At 45.9% G+C, this 23,963-nt stretch overlaps 1 protein-coding gene across 1 annotated transcript in view; it reads right to left on the reverse strand.

The window, feature by feature from the left end:
• Positions 1 to 19,066, reverse strand: part of LOC119432658 (neprilysin-like) — a 59,166-nt gene extending 40,100 nt beyond the window's left edge. The window contains exons 1-2 of the mRNA XM_037699814.2: positions 18,930 to 19,066; positions 4,252 to 4,468 (exon numbers count right to left, since the gene is read on the reverse strand). Coding sequence (XP_037555742.2) covers positions 4,252 to 4,468; positions 18,930 to 19,054 — 342 coding nt within the window. The 5' untranslated portion in view covers positions 19,055 to 19,066. The remainder of the gene's footprint in view (positions 1 to 4,251; positions 4,469 to 18,929) is intronic.
• Positions 19,067 to 23,963: the final 4,897 nt, after the last annotated feature.

The raw sequence follows: 23,963 nt of genomic DNA on the forward strand, positions 1-23,963 counted from the left end.
ATTGATTACAATACAAACGCAATAGTGAAAAGTGCGAAATGTCGCCGAAAGTTTGCTAGTTTCAACCAATATTATTTCAAATAAACGTGTTTTTAATAAAAATGATGGTGCAAAACACAAATGCCAACACCACCCGAGAGCGATGCAAATGCTATGAACACGCGTTGTGAACAAAAGACTTTTAAGGCCTGAAATGACAGGGAAAATGCGGCGATACGCATGCCTCTCCACTGTCATTGCATGTGGCCGCTCATTACCATAATTCGCGTGGCTCGTCGAACCACAAATTATGGCGGAAAATCTCTGCAATGGCGGCCGAGCGCAACGTCACGCAACGTCAAATTGACGTTTACGAAACAGCCCTTCCTGTGACGCTCTTCACAGGATATTCCTTCAGCCAATCAGCAAGCTGACATGCCGGCTATCTTGGGACGCCACCACATATTCGCGAAATTGCAGATGCATTGCACGAGCTTCTGCACGCTACCGTCCACTTTCTTTTTAAAGCGCTAAAGTCGCAATAGAGGTGCCAAGGACCACAAAAAAGTATTAGTCGATAAAGTTTGCAGCTCCACGTCACGTTTCATCATTCTGACGAAAACGCAAAATTGCATTTAGCAAAACTTCCGTTTCCCGGCACAAATTTCGAAACACGTGACCTCTGGACAGCCAATGAGACAGCCAAGATGGCGGATAATGGCGGCCGTGCAGCCGCCATGCGTGTCCAGAATAGAGCCCCCGGCCAACATTGGACCACTTGCTTACCGCCCACACTACTTAAACTGGTACGGCTGTTCATACTTGTGAACGTAATCGATCACAAAGTAAATATTACGCATATCTGAGGCGCAACATCACTAGGTAAGTATTAGGAGGTGTGTTCCTTTAATAGAAAATACATAGATACGTAACTCTAAAGACCCTAGTTTCTTAAGCTGCGCTTAAAATGCCATGCTATGCGCGTTTTATTTGCAGCCCGTCGCTGCAGCCTCACGTGCAAGCTCGCGCGAGCAAACGCCGCTGGCGCGCAGCGAAGCATAGACCGCTGCATAGACGGAACGCGCGGAGTAATACATTTTAATGGCCGTACTTCTTGCGCAGCTTTTACAGCGTTGCACCTGGCTGATGTATGAAACGGAGTATAGGATGGCTAATTTAGCAGTACAGAGTTTTGAGGCACATAACCGTAATGCGTAGCGTTCATTTAATTAGGAATACATATTGTACTGGTTTTTGCGTTAGTAAATGAAAAACCAATGCGTTAGAAATGGCGTCGAATGCGTTAGAAATGGTGTAGGAAACGCTACGCGTTAAAAGAAGCCGACTGAAGCCGCGGCTCTGCAGCCGGCTTTAAGTCAACGGTAATAAAAGGTCCCAACAGATGGCGCGAGAGCAGGGCGAACGCGGTAAATTTGAATTGAATTCAGCAAAATCTCCATTGCATCCATCATGGGAGGAGTGAGAGGGGAGGGGAAGAGCGTGAGGGGAAGAGGGTGGACAAGAGAGGGTGTTACTTATCAGGGGTGGCAGAAGACTATCGTCTTTCGATGTCATTTGCAGCGAAGCAAGCAGATATACGGCCAACTTTTTTTTAGATGCTCGCGGCAGCTAACGTTCGGCATAAATACTATAGCGTGACGTATGGTGACGTGTTTCCTGTTGCCAGTTTTTGCCGAGTGCCCCCTCTTGTTGAATTTCCTTTCTTTATGCTGATTGTATGAGCGACGCGAATTGTCAAGAACTTTCTGGAAGACACGCGGGCACCAAGGAATTAATCTGGAACCTTCGATGACTCGCGTATAATAGCCGACGCGTTTCGCCGCAGATTAGGGGCCCGATCTTGTACGCGTTCCAAAATGGAACCGAGGCGTTCCGTTCCATCGAGCCGCACACGATTGGTCAATTTGAACCGTGACGTTCAAATTGACCAATCTCGTGCGGCTCGATGGAACGGAACGCCTCCGTTCCATTTTGTAACGCGTACAAGATCGCGCCCTAGATTTTGACGATCGCCGACTGTGTTCGCCGTTATCATTCTGCTTCAAATGTAGCTTGCTTTTGTGGGCACAGGTTCGCCCAATACCGAATCAGTTTCATCATACACAGTTTTACAACTGTTTTCTTCAGCGGCACTACTACGTGACAATATTTTTTCCATCACCCTTTATTCCCTTTAGTCCTTTCCCCAGCACAGGGTAGCCAGCCGGTACTTACACTGGCTAACTTCCTTGTCTTTCTTTCGCTTTCTTTCTTTCTCCCTCTCTCTCTCCCTCTTTCCCACAAGAGCTTCGTGACGTCTTGCAGGTCAGATTTTGTCGTAGGTGATGGCACTGTGTCATGTTTCCTTAGCGGCTGGGCTGGTGTTTACAGGGTGCGTTCGTAGGCGAAGTGCACTGCACGCTTCTTGCCAATATGCGTTATTTCGTCTTGGTCGCTCACGACCGCTTGCATTTGATCACCTCCCGCAGTTCGGGGCATCTGCACCAGTTAAAATGAATGTTCGGAGGAGTATGCGGGCTCTGTAGAGTCAATGGGCGATGAAAATACAGGTGTGAATGCGTCATATTGACATAGTCTTGATGCTGTCGTCATCCCACTGTCGTCATCCCACTGTCGTCGCACCGCCATAATCATCCCTTCATCGTCCCCGCAAAACAATTTTAAAAGGAGGGTCGTGAGAGAACGGGCACGTTGCGCAAAAGTTTTCACAGGTTGGCGGAAGTTGAGCACAGGTTCAAAAGTCTATGCTATTTTTGGCACATATCGATACATGAAAATAAAGGAAAACATGAATATTCGCAGGATCAGTGCGGACGCCACTCTATTCGACGACATGACCGAGGGTGGTAAGATGGCTTCAACCGAAGTGACTTTTAAAAGAAATAAGTTGCAACTTGCAGCGCAACATGCAGACTAAAGGCGCTCAAGGTATGTGGCGCAGGTCGGGGAGAACCCCATTATTTGGTCGACGTAGCAGAACTACACAATATGAAGCTGCTAAGAGCGTGTCCATCTAAAGTGAACGTGCTCCGGCACAATGCAAACGGCATAGCTCTGCATGTCTCGACGTCGTATTGTGCAGGTGCATCCTGGAACGGCGAGGTAATACGAGCGCCATACTACAGGGACAGGCTATCGCCGCCAGCGGTAGTCAAAAGAAGAGCAAGGGGAGGAGGGTGGGCGATATTCGCAATAGCGGAAGATATGTCCTTCACCTCTGCTGTGGAAGTACACCAGCATGCCCGGCATTCTAGACTGGTCCGGATTACGAACGTGGTTAGATATTGAGGAGGCGGCGCAGTAGTAGCAATGCAAGTGTGACTGAGTAGTCAAGTGATCAAAGTCCCACACTATCGACCTCTTTCTGGACAATGGCTTGATTTACGCTGACATCCTATTGAAAATACTGGCAAGAAGCTGCGAAAACCAAATGTAGTGACGTGACCTCAATTTCGGGACACACGATCCCCGGGCCAGGTTGTTGGGTGTTGCGTAGATGATCGGATGCGTAAATCTCACAGAACGACATGGCGGCACGGTTGGTAACCACATGAGCTCTTGCTAAAAGTGGAAGTCATATGCAACGACTCTTATCTTCGTCGAAAGAAAGTATTACCTGGAACAGCAGTGTATTCGAGCACAAATTTATGTGGAAGCTATACCCTGAAAACGTCGTGCCAGGCAATTTTCTTGCTGACTCCAAATGTCCAATTGCATTTTGTAGTGCATACTTATTCCTCTACTATCTATTATTTGGTATAGCACATTCCCGCTCTTTCGCGATCCTTAACAACGCTGCTGAATATCACGTTGTTCCGCATGCTTCTATTAAGTGTCTATGAAGCTTAGCCAGCAAAAAAAAAAAGAAAAAATTGCTCTCGAATAGTCTATACTTATATGAACCTGTGGTGGCTGATAGACGCCGTAAATTTTATACTCTCACCAATCATTGCCAATCCAATCATACCGAAAAGTCCTGCCGTCAATACCTTCGTTTAAGCCAGCGAAAGAACAAAAAAAGAAGAATTCGTCTACCGCCTTTTAGGAGTGCCTAATTTGAGAGGTTATTTTGAGTGATAAGTAGCTCGCATATCTTCACGTCATCACAATTGCTTGTGATGCTGGCAGGAATGAGTTCACTTGCACAACTTATTTCTTGTGAAATCTATTGGGTGAGTCATGTACATGGTAGCGCCGTGCCGTCGTTGATCTCTTACGCACAACAGAGTTTGGTAAATTCTTTGCTCTTACCTCTTTGCGATAATCGACAGTGGAAGTGGAGTTGACGTAGAGGTAGTCAATCACCTCAGGTATATTCTTTCTCAGCAAATTGTAACACTCGTCCCAGTCTCTGTCAAGTTTGATTGCGCGCCCTTGCTCGTCTAAGTACTTCTTTCGGACTTCTTTGGACACGTGCTCGAGAAGAAAAAATAGGTTGTGGATGGGAGCATAATTGTATAACATTTCTCTGAAAATGAAATTTAATAATGTAAGTAAAGTATGGCCTTCCCAGCAATATTTAATGACGCTACAACGCAAGTTTACCTAGGGATGATTGTTTATCACCTATGATGAAATCGACAGAACCAATCATGTATGCTGCCACTAAGGTATCTAGTTCACATGTGTTTCTGCAGAAAATTCACAAATATAATGCCAATTGTTTAGTCCCTACCTTGCGTAGTAGCATAATCAAATGGCATACTAGTAGATATAGTTATTCGTCTACTTGATTGATTCATTTAAGAGACATGTGCTGTATACCGTTTTTAGTAAAGTTTCAAGCACATTCCCATCATTGATCACTTCGATATTGTCTTCCAAGAGTTGTAAATTCTAAGCAACATATTCTTCACTATGTCTGAAATATTGTCAGAAAATAACATTGACGACTAAATCTGTTCTTCCTACAAGCAAGGTTGGCTAGTCAATTTCCCGCATTAGAACGAACAATGAGAAAGAGATCGGGTAGTTCTGTTTTCCGTGGAAACGAAATTTGACAATAATGGCTTTGGAACTGCTACGAACGACAAAGTAAGATTTCTGTTTGAAAAAAAATGACCAATAGAACAACGACATGACTGTCTTAGGTTTAACGAATGTATTATTTATGGTACACTGGGCACAACTTCTTCCACTATAAAATATTTCAAGTAAACCACATTCCCATTCTGTGAATTTATTCTAAAGGAACTGCGTTCAAGCGTGCTCTGCGCAGTTCAATACGTCATATTGTGTCCTACCAAATAAATATTCATTATACAGTGAAGCCTGACCACGTATTTAGAAAATGTTTCATTTCATTTAATTTCATTTATTTCTGAAAGTGCCCAAGAACAGATCAACGCCTTAATATTGGTGCACTTGTGTTACACAAAGAACAGAAAACAAAAACAACAAACAAAACAGAAAACCTCAACAACAGTGGTAAAACGCAACAAATTGAATTACGTCAATGACAGAAGTCAGATAATAAGCAAATACAAGCGCTGAAAATATCAGTATCATAACGTATGTATCATATGTACGTAACATATTATCATAACGCATTACCATAACGTATTATTGGCGTATTAACATAACGTATGTTAACATGCGTATTAACATAACGTATCGACATACCGTATGTTATTACGCGGTTTAGGTTAAAAAAAATCTAGGTGCATTCTACTAACTGTGGTGATAAGTGTAAGCAAAGCTCCGAAAAACCAGCAAGTTCAAAGTCGCATCGTTACAGTAGATACACATTGGACATTCACGACGAACGCGCAAATAATAGTTTTCCAACTAGTATGTGGGCTTACACAGCAGCTCAAGTATTCGCAGGCATGTCGTGACGCGTCATTTTCGCCCCGGTCCTTCAACGTTTATCAAGGTTTCCTCGAAGCCTATTGCTTGTTTTTTTGTCTTGCAAATCACCGCGTATTTTATTTACCCAGTAACTTTAAGGCGGTGGTCCCACTCCGGCGGCACGAGCCCCCCGTTTTCAGTACTTTTGGAGCAACCGTGGCGGCTCTTCTACTTAAGATATGAAGTTGTATAAATCATAAAAAGCTTAATTCTTGTAGATTCCAACTATATATACTATAAAGAAATTGATTGGTGTGATTTAGAAATAAATGTTCAAGAACAAGCATGTGATACATGGTTTTTGCGAACTGTGTCTCAGTTGTGACCATATTTAGAAGAAACTACCGCACTTACTGCATTGCCGCTTGCTCTGTAGCTTTAGGACATATTTATCTAGTTCCTAGACGTAGCAAATTAATTATTAATTTTTACTTTTTGGATAATTTGCTTGTGAAAATTGCCAAATATTGCAATCTTCTGTTGTAAACAGCTCGGCAACTACATGCTCAAGGAAGCTAAATTTTGGATAAGGTAGAGTTCAAGAAATTTCCATTTAGGACACAAAATTTCCTTCATGTAACTTTATTAGTTTTAAAGCACAGCTTCGCAGCTTTATTGCCTTCCCGCAAAACTGAGCAAAAATAAAACCAGAATTTTAAATATTGCTTATTTTCGGCCGCATTATTAGGAAAACTAATAAAGTTACACGAATGAAATTTTGTGTCCTAAATGGATATTCCTTGAGCTCTACTTTATCCAAAATTTAGCTTCCTTGAGCATGTAGTTGCCGGGCTGTTTACAACAGAAGATTGCAATATTTGGCAATTTTCAAAAGCAAATTATCCAAAAAGTAAAAATTAATAATTAATTTGCTACGTCTAGGAACTAGATAAATATGTCCTAAAGCTACAGAGCAAGCCGCAATGCAGTAAGTGCGGTAGTTTCTTCTAAATATGGTCACAACTGAGACACAGTTCGCAAAAACCATGTATCTCATGCTTGTTCTTGAGCATTTATTTCTAAATCACCTTAATCAATTTCCTTATATTATATATAGTTGGAATCTACAAGAATTAAGCTTTTTATGGTATATACCACAACTTTATATTCTAAGTAAAAGAGCCGCCACGGTTACTCCAAAAGTACTGAAAACGGGGGGCTCGTGCCGCCGGAGTGGGACAACCGCCTTAAGGGGGGGAAATCCGCTAGTCGCTTTATACGAGAAACGCGACGGTTCTAGTCTTTATGTACCGTAAACGAAAAATGTTGCAAACCGCCGTATGAGAAAACGTCAAATTTCCGAGCAACCTGCAATAGTAGTCAGAAAAACAGAACATCATAATGTTGTTCACATATACTGGTAGAAGCTGTAAGTGCGAATACTAGGCTGCGTTGTGAGGCTGCTCGAAAATGGGACATTTCCTGAGACCCCGTGGTCCATAAACTGTTTTGGTTGACTGTACATGCTCAGCGAAGCGCAGTATACTCTCGACTGTGGATCAAAACGAAATGTTCTGCTCTAGTTCTGGTCTGCATGTTCGCGAGAGCACTGCATGAACATGGTCTTCGAGCATTGACAACTTTTGATGGGGAAAGCTTCTCTCAGCAGAGAGCATTGCGCTGTGAACAACACAGTAGCGCACTGCATTCATGGTTTCCGCTACGTGATAGCGCTAATAGCCACTCAATAAGGCGCGCTCCTCATCAAATATTTTGGTTGAACCAAGCGTAGCGCATGGTGTTAGTTGAAGTCACATGCGAGTTGGAGGGCACGAACATACTTTGGCTGGAGTAGTCGTCTGGATGAGAAATCCGGGAAGAAAAGTCCTCTCGCTTTCTCAAAATGCGAGAAGATTTCAAGTTTTCTCCAGAGTACAGTGCTCTGGAAGGGCCCTGTATGCAGAGTCCAGTGTGCCTCCAACATGCTGCATTTGCTAACTCAGCGTCGAGCTGCTTTCGAGTAAAAAATGCAACATTGAGAGAGAAAGCGAGACAAAGCGGTACAGAAATAACAGGTTTATTTTATGAATCAAGCTTAGGAAAGGCATCTCTATTCCAAAACGCCTGGAGCTCGGGCCGACTCTTGGGCACTCGCTCGTGACCAGCCGAAGCTGATCCTTGAGGTTGGAGCTGGCAATACGAGCGGTGCCTGAAATTTTCGCAGCTAAACCGTGAAATCTTTTTTACATGGTCTTTTTTTGCAATGCAATATGTTATTCAGTGATTTTATTGTCTCATGAGCAATCTGGATTTATGTTGATTTTTTAGGTTTCAGGTACAGTCGTTCAAAGCATGGTCGCGAAGCTGAAATATGGAAATGGAGAAATGCGCAAAGCGAGCACTCATTGAATACCTTCTGAAAAAAAGGACTGACACCTCAAGAAGTTCACACGGACATGATGGAGACATTAGGGGACAATGCTCCTTCTTATGCTATGGTGAAAAAGTGGGCTGCCAATTTCAAGCGAGGCCAGACAATAATTGAAGATGCTGTGCGCAGTGGTTGTCCCTCAACAGCATGCACAAAAGAAAATGTCCAAAAACTGCCAACACTTTGTAATGGCTTATCGACGTGTCACACAGCGGCACATCGCAGAATGTTGGGCATGTCAGTGAAGAGGGTTGGCCATATCCTAACACAGCTCTTGAGCATGCACAAAGTTTCGGCCCGATGGGTGCCCAGACTTTTGACATTAGAGAACAAACGTCGCAGAGAACTTCACTCTGCAGAAAATCTGCAACTGTTTGAAGCTGGTAATAATCTTCTTATGCAGAGATTCGTGCACAAAGTTTCGGCCCGATGGGTGCCCAGACTTTTGACATTAGAGAACAAACGTCGCAGAGAACTTCACTCTGCAGAAAATCTGCAACTGTTTGAAGCTGGTAATAATCTTCTTATGCAGAGATTCGTTATAATGGATGAAACCTGAGCGCATCACTTTCATCCTGAGTCAAAAGAAGCCTCGAAACAGTTAAACCATCCCACCTCCCCCCGCCCCAAAAAGGCAAAGGTTGTTCCATCCTCTGGCAAGGTTATGGCATCAGTGTTGTGGGATTGCGAGGGTGTCATTCTCCTGGAATTCCTCCCGAAAAGTCAAACCATCAACAGGGAATACTATACAGCTCAGATTCGTCGTCTGAGGTCGGCAATTAAGCAAAAACGGCGACGCATGCTCCGGAAAGGGCTGCTGTTTCACCAGGACATTGCGCCAGTTCACAAATCGGCTGTTGCGATGGCTGTAATTCACTCCTGCGGTTTCCAACGGCTTCAGCATCCACCCTATTCCCCTTATTTGGCTCCCTCGGACTACCACCTATTCCCACAGATAAAAAAGACACCTTGGTGGAAGTCGTTTTCCTTTCGATGAAGCGGTCATCAGCCCCGTAAAAAGCTTTTTAGAGGAGCAGGACGAAATGTTCTACCAAAGCAGAATAATGAAACTTCAAGAGCGATGTCATACATGTGTGGCCCTCAAGGGAGACTATGTCGAGAACTGACTGCAACATTGTGACCCACGGTCACTACGTTTGGGTCAGGCCACGAACATTTCAGGCGCCCCTCGTATTTTGCCCGACTCTTGTAGAAAAATGCCTCGGGTAAAGCGAGGCGTAAACTAAAGCTAGCTCAGAACGTGGCTCAGCAAATACCAATAACATCAAGAGTCAATCGGAAAAGAAATCTTTCGATAATTGTAACAATGAGTGGTGCCCAAATCTACGTCTGAGTGGTAGCTCTCACTAGGATTATTTACGCACATCTTGAGGCCAGTGTTGAGCTCGTTGCATGCGGCGCAAGTAATTTTGGGGCCCGAAATACGCGGTGAGATTTGGACACCGTCTACACCATCTATAAGACACCTGCAGAACATCATCAACCGTCTTGGCTACTTTTCGCTCCCGAAAAATGTGGGTCTGGTTATTTTTGGCTACATTTTGAGATCGCTTGGATATTTTTGTTGGGGCCATCTCGCAACCCTGCGACAGACGTTTCGCCTCTCTCGCCTAGTGAAAAGGCATGCACAGCTACCATTGGACGACCGAAGAAAGGCAACACTCCCGAGGAAGAAGCCGCCTACAAGGAAGCTCGGCGCGCGGCTCAGCGGGACTACGATCGACGAAGGAGAACCGATCCTGCCCATCGCGCCGAGACCGCCGCCGACAAACGCCGTCGCCGAGCCGAGGATCCCGAGTTTCGGGTCAGAGACAACGAACGCTGCCGACTGAATACTCGGTGCCGCCAGGAATCGGTTCTGTTCGGCGAAACTTCGCAAGAAGCCATGCATAACATCGCAAAACTTAGCAAAACCGAGCAACACTTAGTATGAACCTAGCCGAGCCATGTATAACCTCGCCGAACTTAGCAAAACCTAGTAACACTTACCAAAAGCCGGAACTAGCTCCGCTGTGACCCAGCCTTGCGCCACTAGTGCGAAATGCCCACACGTTTTTTTTCAACCAGGTTTTGACAGGAAGGGTTGCCGTAGTTGTTCCTTTAATAATGGCTAAGCATCCACGCTTGCCGAAGGTGCATATATCTGAGCCATATGAATGTGTTGTACCAGCGGTAGAAGACCAATTTCAAATGATAACAGTTTATATGAAGACTTCGTTGAAATATTTTGTTATGGCGGAATACAAGCGATCTCTAGCACCACATGTAGAGCTGACTTGGAGCATTGTACACATCAGACAAATTCTGATTTCGCGAATATTGAATGGCAAACACGCCACATCCCCGATTTGTTTCCGTGGTCGCGGGATGTGCCTTCCATTGGGTCGTTCCTTCACCGACCGAAATTCTACCGATCTCCGAGGGCTCATGCGCTTCACGTTGCGCAACATAGACAAATAAATAGTCAGTGAGTGAATAGGTGCTAACATATGGGGCAGAAACTTAGAGGTTAACAAAGAAGCTCGAGAACAAGTTAAGGACCGCACAAAGAGTGATCGAACGAAAAATCTTAGGGCTAACGTTAAGAGACAGGAAGAGAGCGGTGTGGATCAGAGAACAAACGGGGATAGACGATATTCTAGTTGACATTAGGCGGAAGAAATGGAGCTGGGCAGGCCATGTAATGCGTAGGATGGATAACCGGTGGACCATTAGGGTTACAGAATGGATACCAAGAGAAGGGAAGCGCAGTCGAGGACGGCCGAAAACCAGGTGGGATGATGAAGTTAGGAAATTTGCAGGCGCAAGGTGGAATACGCTAGCGCAAGACAGGGGTAATTGGAGATCGCAAGGAGAGGCCTTCGTCCTGCAGTGGACATAAATATAGGCTGATGATGATCATGAGTTAATAGGGATGATAAGGAGTGATCAGGGGCTATATGGGTCTCATCAAGGGTTGATGATGGGTTCGACGCGGATGGATAATGTGCTAAAGAGTGATAGGGGCTATATTGGTCGAATCAATTCTTATCAGGTTATTAAATACCACTAAGGATTGATAAGGGTGGCATCAAGTCCAATAGGGTCGATAAGAACCGATAACAGTTGATAAGGGTCGGATCATGTCCGAAATATTTACAAGGATAGATAGGGGTTGATAAGGACAGGGTCGATCGCGATAAGGTTGACACCGACCGATAAGGGATGATAAGGCTCCGATAGTGTTGATAACAATCGATAAGGGGGGATCTAGTTCGATAAGGTTGCGAACCAACGATAAGGGTAAAGCGTTTGTACTGGTGGGATCAATTCTCATAACATTGATAATGACCCCGGGCTGAGTGGTGATGACCAAGCAGCATAGCGCATATCATACTTGGACAACTCCCAGATAATAAACTCCCAGAGGAGCTTCGTGAATGATTTTATTTCGATCGCAATTATATGGACACTACAAGCGCATTTTTGTCGTGGTCTTGGACGTCGATGTGAGGCTTTGTATTAAGTCCAAACACGGTAACATCGGCGCCGCGTGCCGTACGCTGTATCTGCGAGTGAGACCTTGCGATGGTCTGCCGACAATTGCGGTTAAATCTCGCGCGCGCGACAAAGAAAGGCAGGGCGCAAGCGCGCGAGGCACGGGGATGGGGGGGGGGGGGGGGGGGGGGGGGAGCCTACATAGGCGGCGGCCGCACGCGTGCCGTCTCTTGAAAGCAGTGTTGCATGGAACGGCGTCCCTGGAACTAGTTCCTTTTGGGAGGAACGCAGTAACGCCACCGTTCCATTAAGGGTTGCTGGAAGTGTAACGGCAACTCGTTACGTTTATGAAGGAACGGCAGAGGGAACGGTGTTCCTTCTGTAAACGTTCCACGGCATGGAACATACGTATGCACGTGCGCAGCACGTCATGCAGGGCGGATGGGCGACCACGTGTGGCGCAAAGAACTACCGCTTGCCTATCACGTGACTGTGGGGCATTTTTTTGTGAGATCTCTGTTGTATGTTTTTATTGCTAGGCATCAAGATTGCCAAGTGACGCTCCCTCCTGTAGTTTCTTTCCTCCATGCCGGCATGCCGGCCTGCCGCAAAGGAACCATGACGTCAGGATCGCAGCGCCACTCGAGGGACTTCGGGGCGGATGGAAAGTTTCCAGTCCCCACGTCCTCACGGGCACTGAACCCTTCCAGCCGAGGCACAGGATGAGCTGTCGCGGTACTTGCTGGTACCAGTTGACTACTCGCTGTCGCAGATGAAGAACTTCGAGTGATTGAACGAACTTTTCTTCAAGTACAACACGGCAGTACCCTCAAGCGCTTCGGTAGAACGTCTCTTCAAGATTACTAAGGAAGTGCTAACGAAAAAAATCACCAGCCCTTCCCCTGCCGAGAAAATGGGGGTAAGCGAAGCTTGTGACAAGCGAAGCTTGTGGCAAGCGGAACGACGCTGTCGCAGGCGTTCCGCTTCTTTTGCCCTAAACTCACGGACGGCGGCTCTTTGCTGACGTTTGGCCTCAACATTGCGCTCCCGCAACTTGGGGGTCCGGGGCTTTTCGCTGACGTTTCGCCTGAGCTTCGGAAGCCTCACGCTAAAATCGGCACATCGATGACGATCCCTTTCCCGAGCGAGTTCGCAGTGCCGTCGCTCAAACACAGCCGGTTCTTCGGCGTAACTCATCACGCGCAGGCCTTCCCATCTGGACGCCGAAACTGATCTGAAGCGAGGGAAGCCCGGCAGAGCGCGCACCAACCCCCTTCTTTCCCTCCTCATGACACACAAAACGACCCTGATTGGTCTAGCGCGTCACGTGATCCGGTGCCAGCGCAGCTTTCCCCGCACCTGCTCTAGTCCGGCAGCGGAGCTCAAATGTGCGGCCCCGGTATGATCCACACGTGATTTCTTTCTTTCGTTCTATTTCTGCCTTCCTTCCTGCCTTCTTTTTTCTTTCTTTCCTTTCTTTCTTCCTTCCTTCCTTCCTTCCTTCCTTTCATTCTTGTCCCTGGATCATACCCTGCATGTCCAATGCGGGTATGCGCCACGCGTGATTTTATTATCGTTAATTGTGCACGTGATGGTATTGACGTCATGACCTATGAGTCTGGTTAGCCATACTTTTGTATCCTTCGATGCCAATTTTGGTATAGCCAAGCGAACAAGACACGAGATTTCGACACGTTTTGGGTAGGGTTTTAGCGTGACCCCATCACCACCACCACCAGCGCCAACACTTGTGAGGCAATACAAGCTTTGCTTGAAAAACGGGTTCGTCTGTCAGGCACCAACATCGACATGTAACTAATGCTGAGTTACAAAAAGGAACTTAACTAAGTTGCGAATATGTATTCTGGACATTTATTTTTCCCACTCATACTGCAATCTTGAATTAGCATTCATTAAACGCCTATGTATTGTTTCTTTTGATGTGGTTTCTTGGGCAAGAAATTTATTATTATTGGTGCATGTGAGTAACTTTCTATTTGCACATCTGAAGCGCAGTATCCTGACTGCGCATTTGAAGACCGCAATGGAAAGTGTCATATGTTTTGCACTTGTAATAGACGAGACCCAATGTTGAAGTTAGACACCGCTGGAGTATGTCTGGTGCTCCCTGAAAAGAATTTTATAGGAGCGTTTGTTTGGATTCCTTTTATTTCCAGATAATCTGCTGCCGGCGATGTTCAAATTCATATATAACATACGTAGTTAGATGTGAGTTTTTAACTGGTCACTTTATTTTGCCTCAGGATTATCCGACACTATATTTGGATTAAATTATCATAAAATGTAATGTTAATGTAACGACACGTTACAATGTTCGAAGTGTAACTGGAACGCGTTCTTCTGCATTAAAGGAACTTGTAACGGGAACTCGTTTCAATATTGGGAAGGTACGAGGAACGAGCTTTCGTCCCTGTTTTAGAGGAACGTGTGCAACACTGCTTGAAAGCGACTTGCGACTTGGAAAAAGTGCGCGCACGCGCCGGCCTCTACATTAAAGCGGTATGCGATGTGAAGAAAGAGTAACTAGTGGCGGTAGCTTTGTGCGCGCTGCACTTCCGACCTTTAGTTCGCGTTGAAGGAAGAGACGGGGACGACGGCCAATTCGCTCGTGCTGCTGTGGCGCCTCCTCACTCCAGCGGTCATCGAGTGAGGTGGGTTCATGTTTACCTGTGCACACGTAAACATTTGTTTGCAAAGTAATTTACCAAGCACAATTTATATTGTAAGTGAATGTTTACAAGTCTATACAGCCGATAAAGCCACTATTCTTAGTTCGTATAGTTGTCTATTAATTTGCTCACGCAACGATGTTTTGCCTTTCGTGGATAACTGCGACATAATTTTTCCTAAAGCTAACGAGTCAGGCCCGAAAGCAAGTTCGCGTTGAGCGCCAGACTGAGGAGTTTCTGGACGCAGCGTGATGCCACATTAGAGGACTGGAGTGAATTTTTAACCCGCAATAACTTATTAGGTGGCTAACATGCTTCGTGCAAGGGACCCCAGAAATTTAACTTGCTAATCACGTTTATCTTCAGTTTTCACGGGTATCACTAGCAGCGAGTACTGAACGCAAACGGAGCAACCAAAGTTCTTTTCAAGCAACGCTTCTTATAAGGTACAGATTACGGTGGCGTCGGTGAACGCAAAAATCTATCCTCAGCAGCCCTGGTGGCCACTACGGGCAAGCGAGAGGAAGATCACATAACAGTGATCACGGACTCACAAACAGCATGTAGAAATTACCAAAAGGGCCGCATTTCCAAACAAGCCCTGAGCATTCTCGAAAAACTAGACAATTTTCAAGAACTGTACATTGTCTCGGCCCCGGGACACGAGTCCCTGGCGGGTAATGTAGCGGCTAACGCCGCTGCCCGAGATCACATTCTCCGGGCTATCCCACCGGGTTCACGACCACCGGTAGACCAAGATGATAGCGTCCCGAAAAGATACGCCGATATCCTGAATCATTACAGACTGGGTAGGAGGATCTACCCACCCCCGCATCCCAAGCTGACAAGAGAAGAGGCGGTGATCTTCTGCAAACTTCAGACAGGCACATTCCCGCACGGCACCCTGCTACACGCCATGTATCCTACGAGCTATACTCACAAATGCGCCTGCTGCTCTGCGCCCAATACCCTCTACCACATGGTATGGGAATGTCGACAAAACCCATCGACACCACCCATCACCGGCCCAACCATCGAGCAGTGGGAGGCCCAGCTGACAAGCCCGAGCCCTGAAGACCAGCATCGCCTGGTGAGCAGGGCCAAGCTATCAGCTCAGGCCCACGGCATCCTGGACTAGGGACGCCGCCCACCTCGGACGATCTTACCGTCTGTTCATCTCTAAATAAAGTTTATTCCTCCTCCTCCTCAGCAGCATTGGCTCGAGCGTCGTCGTCTTCTTCCGCAGTTGGCTCGTTGGTGTCCCTCAGTTCGCGCTCGTGCTGGTGCTCGCCACGCGTGTTCCTCGTCGTCGTTGTCTTCCACAGCTGGCTGCGTTGCCGCTAATCATTCCAGCGTGGAATTTGACTTCTGTAATCGTTAACGGGGATGCCGAGTTTACGGGGGTAGGAGCCATTGTTAAAGGTGGTATGAGCCATTCATTGTCTTACCGTAACGGACAGATTTAATTTTGAAGCATTTCAAATTCGAAGAATTGCAAGAGGCAATGGCGGGCGAATGCTTCTAACCACGCCGCCAAGCAAACTCGAGATATCGAACGAAAGCGACAACGGCAGACTGCGGGCATACCGTCAGTGAGGTCATTCTTTCCGTTGCACCAGTCGCTACATGGTTAGTTTAGGTGAACCCAGGACAAGCTTCGCTTACCCTCATTTTCCGGTGGGGGAAGGGTTGGTTCTTTAGTTGTATGCATGGGCCTTTATTATCATGTTCGACGATAAGCATCAATTCTAGCACTTCGATTTTTCGCACCCCACACGGGTTCTTGAAGATGCAACAAATTTGGGCATTGCATTGCAAAGCTAGGGAGTTTTACTGGCTTGACGCGAAACTTCGTGAGTAAATCAGAAATCTTCCAGCGCATAGCTCCGTTTCGAAGGGCATGTCACAGAAAATTCGACTCCTGGTAGCATAGTGCAGTTCGCTGCTTAATAGTCGCTGCAGGACGAGTGCCATTATTGCATTTCACTATGGGCGTCTTGCGCTAGAGTTTGAGGTATAGTGGCGGCGCCTGGTGTCTGCGAGAGAAGTCATATCTGGGTAGTACCAGCTTGGGTAGTATTGAGCGCTGGCTGTGGCGAAGCACGTTTCTAGCCAGAGTTTTCGTCGATTCGCATTTTTTTTCGGCCCTGTTGCGAGTGCGGAAAGGCTCGTCACTTCTCAGAGACCACGCCGACCACGCTGCGAGCTGGCCGCAGCCTAGTTTAACGAAAACGCAGTCTGCGTGTGCCGTGGGACGTAATGCTGGAAGCAGAAGGAATCGGCGACGCCGATCCAGAGAGACCTAGCTCAGCCACAAAAAAGCGTCACCGTCGTTACTGCTGCGTCGTGATCTGCCACGAGCAAGAAGGCCTGAATCCCAACATCAGACTCTACCGTTTTCCTTCAAGGCCTCACGCAGCGGAGCGTCGGGCGCGCTGGATAACTTTATTACCCCACTATGAGCAGCACAGGTTTGAGAGTTAAATGTGCTCATCCTTGACTTCAAGCCAGCACGTTGAGGCAGTGCAGCAAGGCAGTATTGATTACAGCACATCGATGTTCGAGCGCTCATTAAAAGCTACATCAAGCGAGCAGCGCACGAGCTCGCGCTGCAGCGCGATTCGCACGTAGTACGTTACTGCGAGCTCATATGCAGTGCATCAGTTATTTATCAGTTGCTAAAGGGACAGATGGCCGTTACTACAGCGCAGGCATGACTACTTGTTGAGCGGCATGCAGTCAACACATATTGCAGGAGGCCCACCGTTTCGCGGCATGCTGAAGGAGCGCTGCCGTCGCGGCGCGTACGATCGTGCGCATGAGCAGTTCGTGGCCGGGAACTGCTCGTGCACGAGCCATCGTGGCCGGGATTTGCTCCCGTGACCTCGTGCTTGGCAGCGCAACCCCATAGCAACTAAGCCACCGCAGCGCGTCCCAACGTAACCCTTTATATACGAGTAATGCGAACCAAATCTGTGGCTTACTTGAAACCTGAGTGTACAGGTGTATTTTGGAGAGCATTACGTCATCCAGTAAGTCCGCCGCTTAGCTTCCTGTCACGTACCAAGGTATGTCGCACCACCACATTACTCATTCTTCCCTGCTGTGCCGCTATCACCCCACCAGCTGCTTCGCCGAGCAGAAACTGCCGACCTGACTAAGTAGCTAAAGGTCGATTTCATCTGTACAGTGCTCTCGGGCGAAACCCCTGAGAAGACAGATATATTCACGGTTAATAATAGTGCGGCACTTAAACATTGAGCACACTTCCTTCAGAATCCGCTCGAAATAAAAGACCCATTAAAACACTTGCAATGACACATATCATATCGTGCCCATCCATTAGGTATTGACCAACCCACATATTCAAACTTCGCCAGGACATTTCCCCTCAAAAAGGCTGCAAAACTTAGCATAAAACGCAAAATGAGACAGCGCAATTCAAACTTATCCTTTTCGCAAGTTATGCCTGTGGCGTTTGCATGAAATGATAAATTATGATCACCCGACTTCAATTGTTGGCGAGTTCATCGCTAATTAATCAAACCCACTGTTTTTTTTTCTCAAATAGATGAAATATATGAGTCTATACTAGATGTGTTGGGGATCTTAAGTTATAATGCTGGTTTTGGTGTAATTATCCTGAGTTGTTTTTTGTGCACGCAAGTATACGTTTCGTTTCTTTGAGAAACAGTGTGGTCTAAGTCTGAAAAAAAAAGATGCATTAATGCCGTGAACATGAATGTTTTGTTCAAACCATACCAGTAGTACATTTCTTGTGGCGCCTAGATTTCGGTCCTGGTCATATGTTTTTGGTTATTTGTTTAATCATATGTCCACTTTACTTTTAAAGCCGTAAGATTTTATATGCGACCCTTGGTCCATCCTTAAGCTGATTATGTATGTCGTGATAACAGCTTGCAATTGCCGCCTTTACTGAGAGTAACCCGGTATGCAGACATTTATGACTCCTTCATTTCCGTGGTTATATGTAATTATTTCCACAACAGATTCTAACCAATTGCTGGGAACAATCTTACTGATAGTAAAATTGCAACTATAATAGCTCGAACAAATTTTATGCGATACTCAAAGGCCGAAGTGCCGGAAGAAGCAGAGACCAATAGAATAGTGCGCATCTAACCAGAACCATGGACCAATCTGTACACCGAAATGTGAAAAAAAAAGACTGCCTGTATTTTCAATAGAACTGCCGTCTTACACATGTAACCAGAAAGTTGTGTGTAGCCAATATGTTAAAATGGGGCCGAACATGAGAAAGCAACACTTGTTATGATATGCATAGTAGTGGGTAGATCAATAATAACTTCGACCACCTAGATTTTACAAGCATCTAAAGCAAGCTATGCTAGCGTGAATCGAAATCGCGGCATCTTGCTCTGCAGTGTAATGCCTTAGAAAAGATCCACTGCAGAAGATGCAGACAATGGTCCTAATGCGGCCCAACTGAAAAGATTTCTACCACGAGAATGTATATATATTACGGATGCGGTACTCACAGATCAGCAGAAGACGCATTAGAGAGAAATGTGTTTAGCTTCTCGTAGTAAGACAACGTGTCGACGAACACTCTCTCTGATGCATTTATGGTTATGTTTAACTTTGATAATTCATTGTTCAGCATTATTAGAAGAGGTATCTGCAATAACAATGCATATATATAAAGTGTTGCATAAATTCACTTGGACAGATTTAATAGATTTATTCGTCAACATTACAGCCGGCGACGTGGCAACGACAGCTATATTAGACACGTCCGGTAGTCTTTTGCGCTAATTGCGTGAACAATTAGGCAAAAATTCATGATCCATTCCACTCTGTGAAGGTGGAGGACCAGCGAAGCAGTTTAGCGCACGGCACAGAGGCGCCATAGATTTTTCAACATAGGTACGAACATATCTGCTGTCCTTATTGGGGTGCATCGGGACGATAGATACGCCCACACATTCGGGTATCACCTCTGCTATTAAATATGTGCGTCATCTAAAACAATGAATGGTTCATACCCCCTTAAGCAACGGCTCATACCCCCGTAAACGCGGCCTCCCCATTACGATGACAGAAGAGAAGTGAAATTGTAATCTAGAATGATGAGCGGCAATGCAGCCCGCTGTGGAAGAAGACGATGACGAACGCTTGAGCAGTGGCACGAGCGCGTTCGCGCGGTTGCCCCGAGTGGTTCTAATGAGCCCGCTGTGGAAAAAGACGACAGTCACATTCCCGCGGCTGCTCTCGGCATCGTTCCTCGTAAATTCGCTATTCTTTGGGTGTACGAACCACTCTCGGCAGTCCCATGGCGACGGCGGAACTAAAATGAAACCCCCAATTCACCTCTCTCTCCCTATATAGCACACGTATGCGCGCAACATCATATGTTCGAGCAGATGTCGCTTCAAGGGCACAGGTGGCTGCTAAAGCACGCTTCGATGCCAGGGAAACAGATGCGAGGAAACCTGGCGAGGGAAACACTCTCTCTTGTGGAGGAGGGTGTGTTTTCTCGCTGACGAAGAATTTGCCCTATCCATATAGAGATTCGCTGTAAAACTATAGATGCACGGTCAACTACAGAGGTAACAAATGAGACTATTAGGATGGACAATGCGGTAAAAATTCCCCATGAGCCAAGGCATCATCGTAGGGCATGTGCTACCACAAAGGAACCACAGAAATGTATGTACAGGAAATACAATTACGCACAGGACACATGCTGGAAGCATAGTACAGGCTTTCAAAATGAACGCTTTTCGGAAGCCATAGTGTCCAAGGAGTGTACAGAATAACAGTGACAGATCGCTTCTCCCACATTGCGCAAGTGGTTCAACTTGTTACAAGAGGTATGCTAAGAATGTACAAAATTAAGGTGTATGGTACGGTATTCCTTATCTGATGGTGCACATACACTGCGGGGGATTGGCCAAGATTTGGATGGAATTAAGCAACTTTCGTTAATACTACAATTATTTACGAAAGCGTCGTCGTCTTCTTCCGCAGTTGGCTCGTGCTCGGCACGCGCTCGAGCCATTGCTCCCGCGTTCGTCGTCGTCGTCTTCTTCCACAGCTGGCTCCGTTGCCGCTCATCAGTCCAGCGTAGAATTTCACTTCTCTTCAGTCGCCGTAATGGGAAGGCAGCGTTTACGGGGGTATGAGCCATTGCTTAAGGGGGTATGATCCATTCAACGTCGTACGTGACGGACAGATTTAATAATAGAGCTGATACACCAATGTGTGTGCGTACCTATAGTCACGATGACCGCCCATCAGGTCAATAAATATGTTCGTACCTTTGTTCAAAATTCTGTCACCTCTGTGTCGTGTGCTAAACAGCTTCGCTGGTCATCGACCTTCAAAGTGTGGAATGGCTGATTTTTTTATTTGCTAGCAGAAGGGTAGTTTAGAAGTAATTTAGTTAGCTCGTCCTATTCGTGCTGCTCTTTAAAAGTATATTTTATGTTTGTTACTTCTGTTGCTTCAATACTACTAATTGTTGTTATTCGAATAATGTGTGTCTCACTCTTTTTACTGTAAAACACTCGTTTCAGTGGCCCGCTAATGTGACCGCTTATTCTACCACAGCCATGCAAGTTCCTTTAGGATTCACAAACACTGCAGGAAACCACTAATTTTGAATAATGTTTTTCAGTATCTCATATGTCCTGAATGCTGAACCATTCTTATCTGTGTGAACATAGGTCAAACTGCTTTTGAGTATCCGTTATCTTTTGCAAGAGTGAATAGAAATTGTTGGAATTTCTTTGGGTTCCTTGCAAGCTCTACCTCGATCAACATATTCCATTGGTCTTCTGTGAGAAGAGTGGCTGTATCGGAGAACCATTAGAATGTTCAATAAACAACGTTTAGAGTGGCGGTCCCACTCCAGCGGCACGAGCCCCCCGTTTTCAGTAGTGTTGGAGCAACCGTGGCGGCTCTTCTACTTCGGATATAAAGTTGTGTTGTATATCATAAGGAAGCTTAATTCTTATAGATTCCAACTATATATAACATAAAGAAATTGATTAATGTGATTCAGACATAAATGTTCAAGAACAAGCATAAGATACATGGTTTTTGCGAACTGTGTCTCAGTTGTGAATATATTTAGAAGGAACTACCGCATTTACTGCATTGCGGCTTGTTCTGTAGTTTTTATAGGACATATTTATCTATTTCCTAGACGCAGAAAAATAATGTTGAATTTGAACTTTTTGGACAATTTGCTTTTGAAGATTGCCAAATATCGCAAAATTCTGTTGTAAACAGCCCGGCAACTACGCGCGCAAGGAAGCTAAATTTTGGATAAATTAGAGTTAAGGAATTGTAATTTGGGACTCAAAATTTCATTCATCTACCTTTATTAGTTTTCCTGATAATCCGACCGAAACTAAGCAATATTTAGAATTTTGGTTTTGCTTTGGCCCATTTTGGCGGGAAGGTACTAAAGCTGCGAAGCTGTGGTTTAAAACTAATAAAGGTACACGAATGAAATTTTGCGTCCTAAAGGGAAATTCCTTGAAGTTTTTAGCTTCCCAATTTAGCTTCCCTGAACGTGTCGTTGCCGGGCTGTTCGCAACAGAAGTTTGCAATATTTGGCAGTCTTCAAAAGGAAATAATTCAAAAAGTAAAAATTCAACATTACTTTGCTGCCTCTAGGAAAAATATATCTCCTAAAGCTACAGAGCAAGCCGCAATGCAGTAAATGCGGTATTTTATTCTAAATGTGGTCACAAGTGAGACACAGTTCGCAAAAACCATGTATCGCATACTTCTTCTTGAGCATTTATTTCTAAATGACATTAATCAATTTCTTTATATTATAAATAGTTGGAATTTACAAGAAATAAGCTTTATTATGGTATCATCATCATCAGCCTATATTTTATGTCCACTGCAGGACGAAGGCCTCTCCCTGCGATCTCCAATTACCCCTGTCTTGCGCTAGCGTATTCCAACTTGCGCCTGCAAATTTCCTAACTTCATCACCCACCTAGTTTTCTGCCGTCCCTGACTGCGCTTCCCTTCTCTTGGTATCTATTCTGTAACCCTAATAGTCCACCGGTTATCCATCCTACGAATTACATGGCCTGCCCAGCTCCATTTCTTGCGCTTAATGTCAACTAGAATATCGGCTATCCCCGTTTGTTCTCTGATCCACACCGCTCTCTTCCTGTATCTTAACGTTAGTCCTAAGATTTTTCGTTCCATCGCTCTTTGTGCGGTCCTTAACTTGTTCTCGAGCTTCTTTGTTAACCTCCAAGTTTCTGCCCCATATGTTAGCACCGGTAGAATGCAATGATCGTACACTTTTCTTTTCAGCGACAGTCGTAAGCTCCCAGTCAGGATTTGGCAATGCCTGCCGTATGCACTCCAACCCAATTTTATTCTTCTGTAGGATCCCGGGAGATCCTACAGAAGAATAAAATTGAGTTGGAGTGCATACGGCAGGCATTGCCAAATCCTGACTTCAGAAACCCTCAGCGCCAGCACAACGAGCACGACAAAAGGACCACCGTATGACCCAGATAGAGCTCTGAGAGTAGCAGCCAACCGACGCAAGAGGAAACTCCGTGCGAGTATCCCGCCAGACCCAAACCCACTTCCCGTGGGTCTTCCCAGGGCGGGGCAGGTGCTGCTGCATAGGCTCCGTTCCGGCTTCGTCCTTACACCGGACGTGCTAGAGCGGTGGCGGCAGTACCGGCCACGCAGGGAGAGACGTCCTCCTTTCCCTTCTCCTGACCCCCTTCCGTCGCAGGAACTTGGCCCCTCGACAGCCTCGGAGGACGAAGAAGCACCCCAGGAGCCGCACAGGTGTCCTGACTGCGGCGTGGCCACGCGACCATCCGCAGCCCATTTGTTTTGGGAGTGTCAGCGCTACGCTAAGCAGCGGGACCACCACCTGAGGGCGGTGCAAGTGTCGTCCTACGAGGAGTGGATTAGGCCGGCAACTGGATTAGCGGATTCCGACAGGGCCATCCTGGACTCGCTCTTGGGTTTCGCCAAGGACACGCAGCTTCTAGGACGGCTCTAATTTCTCCTTCCCTCTCCCCTTCCTATTCCACATAATAGGCCTTCGAGCCATCCTCCAATAAATACATTTTCATCATCATCATCATCATTCTTCTGTAAATTTCTTTCTCGTGATCAGGGTCCGCTGTGAGTAATTGACCTAGGTAAACGTACTCCTTTACAGACTCTAGAAGCTGACTGGCGATCCTGAATTCTTGTTCTCTTGCCAGGCTATTGGACATTATCTTTGTCTTCTGCATATTCATCTTCAACCCAATTCTTTCACTTTCTCGATTGAGGTCCTCAATCATTTGCTGTAATTCGTCTGCATTGTTGCTGAATAGGACAATGTCATCCGCAAACCGAAGGTTGCTGAGATATTCGCCGTTGATCTTCACTCCTAAGCCTTCCCAGTCTAAGAGCTTGAATACTTCTTCTAAGCATGCAGTGAATAGCATTGGAGAGATTGTGTATCCTTGCCTGACCCCTTTCTTGATAGGTAGCTTTCTGCTTTTCTTGTGGAGAATCAAGGT

This window comes from Dermacentor silvarum, chromosome 11, assembly GCF_013339745.2.
Source record: "Dermacentor silvarum isolate Dsil-2018 chromosome 11, BIME_Dsil_1.4, whole genome shotgun sequence".
Taxonomy (NCBI): domain Eukaryota; kingdom Metazoa; phylum Arthropoda; class Arachnida; order Ixodida; family Ixodidae; genus Dermacentor; species Dermacentor silvarum.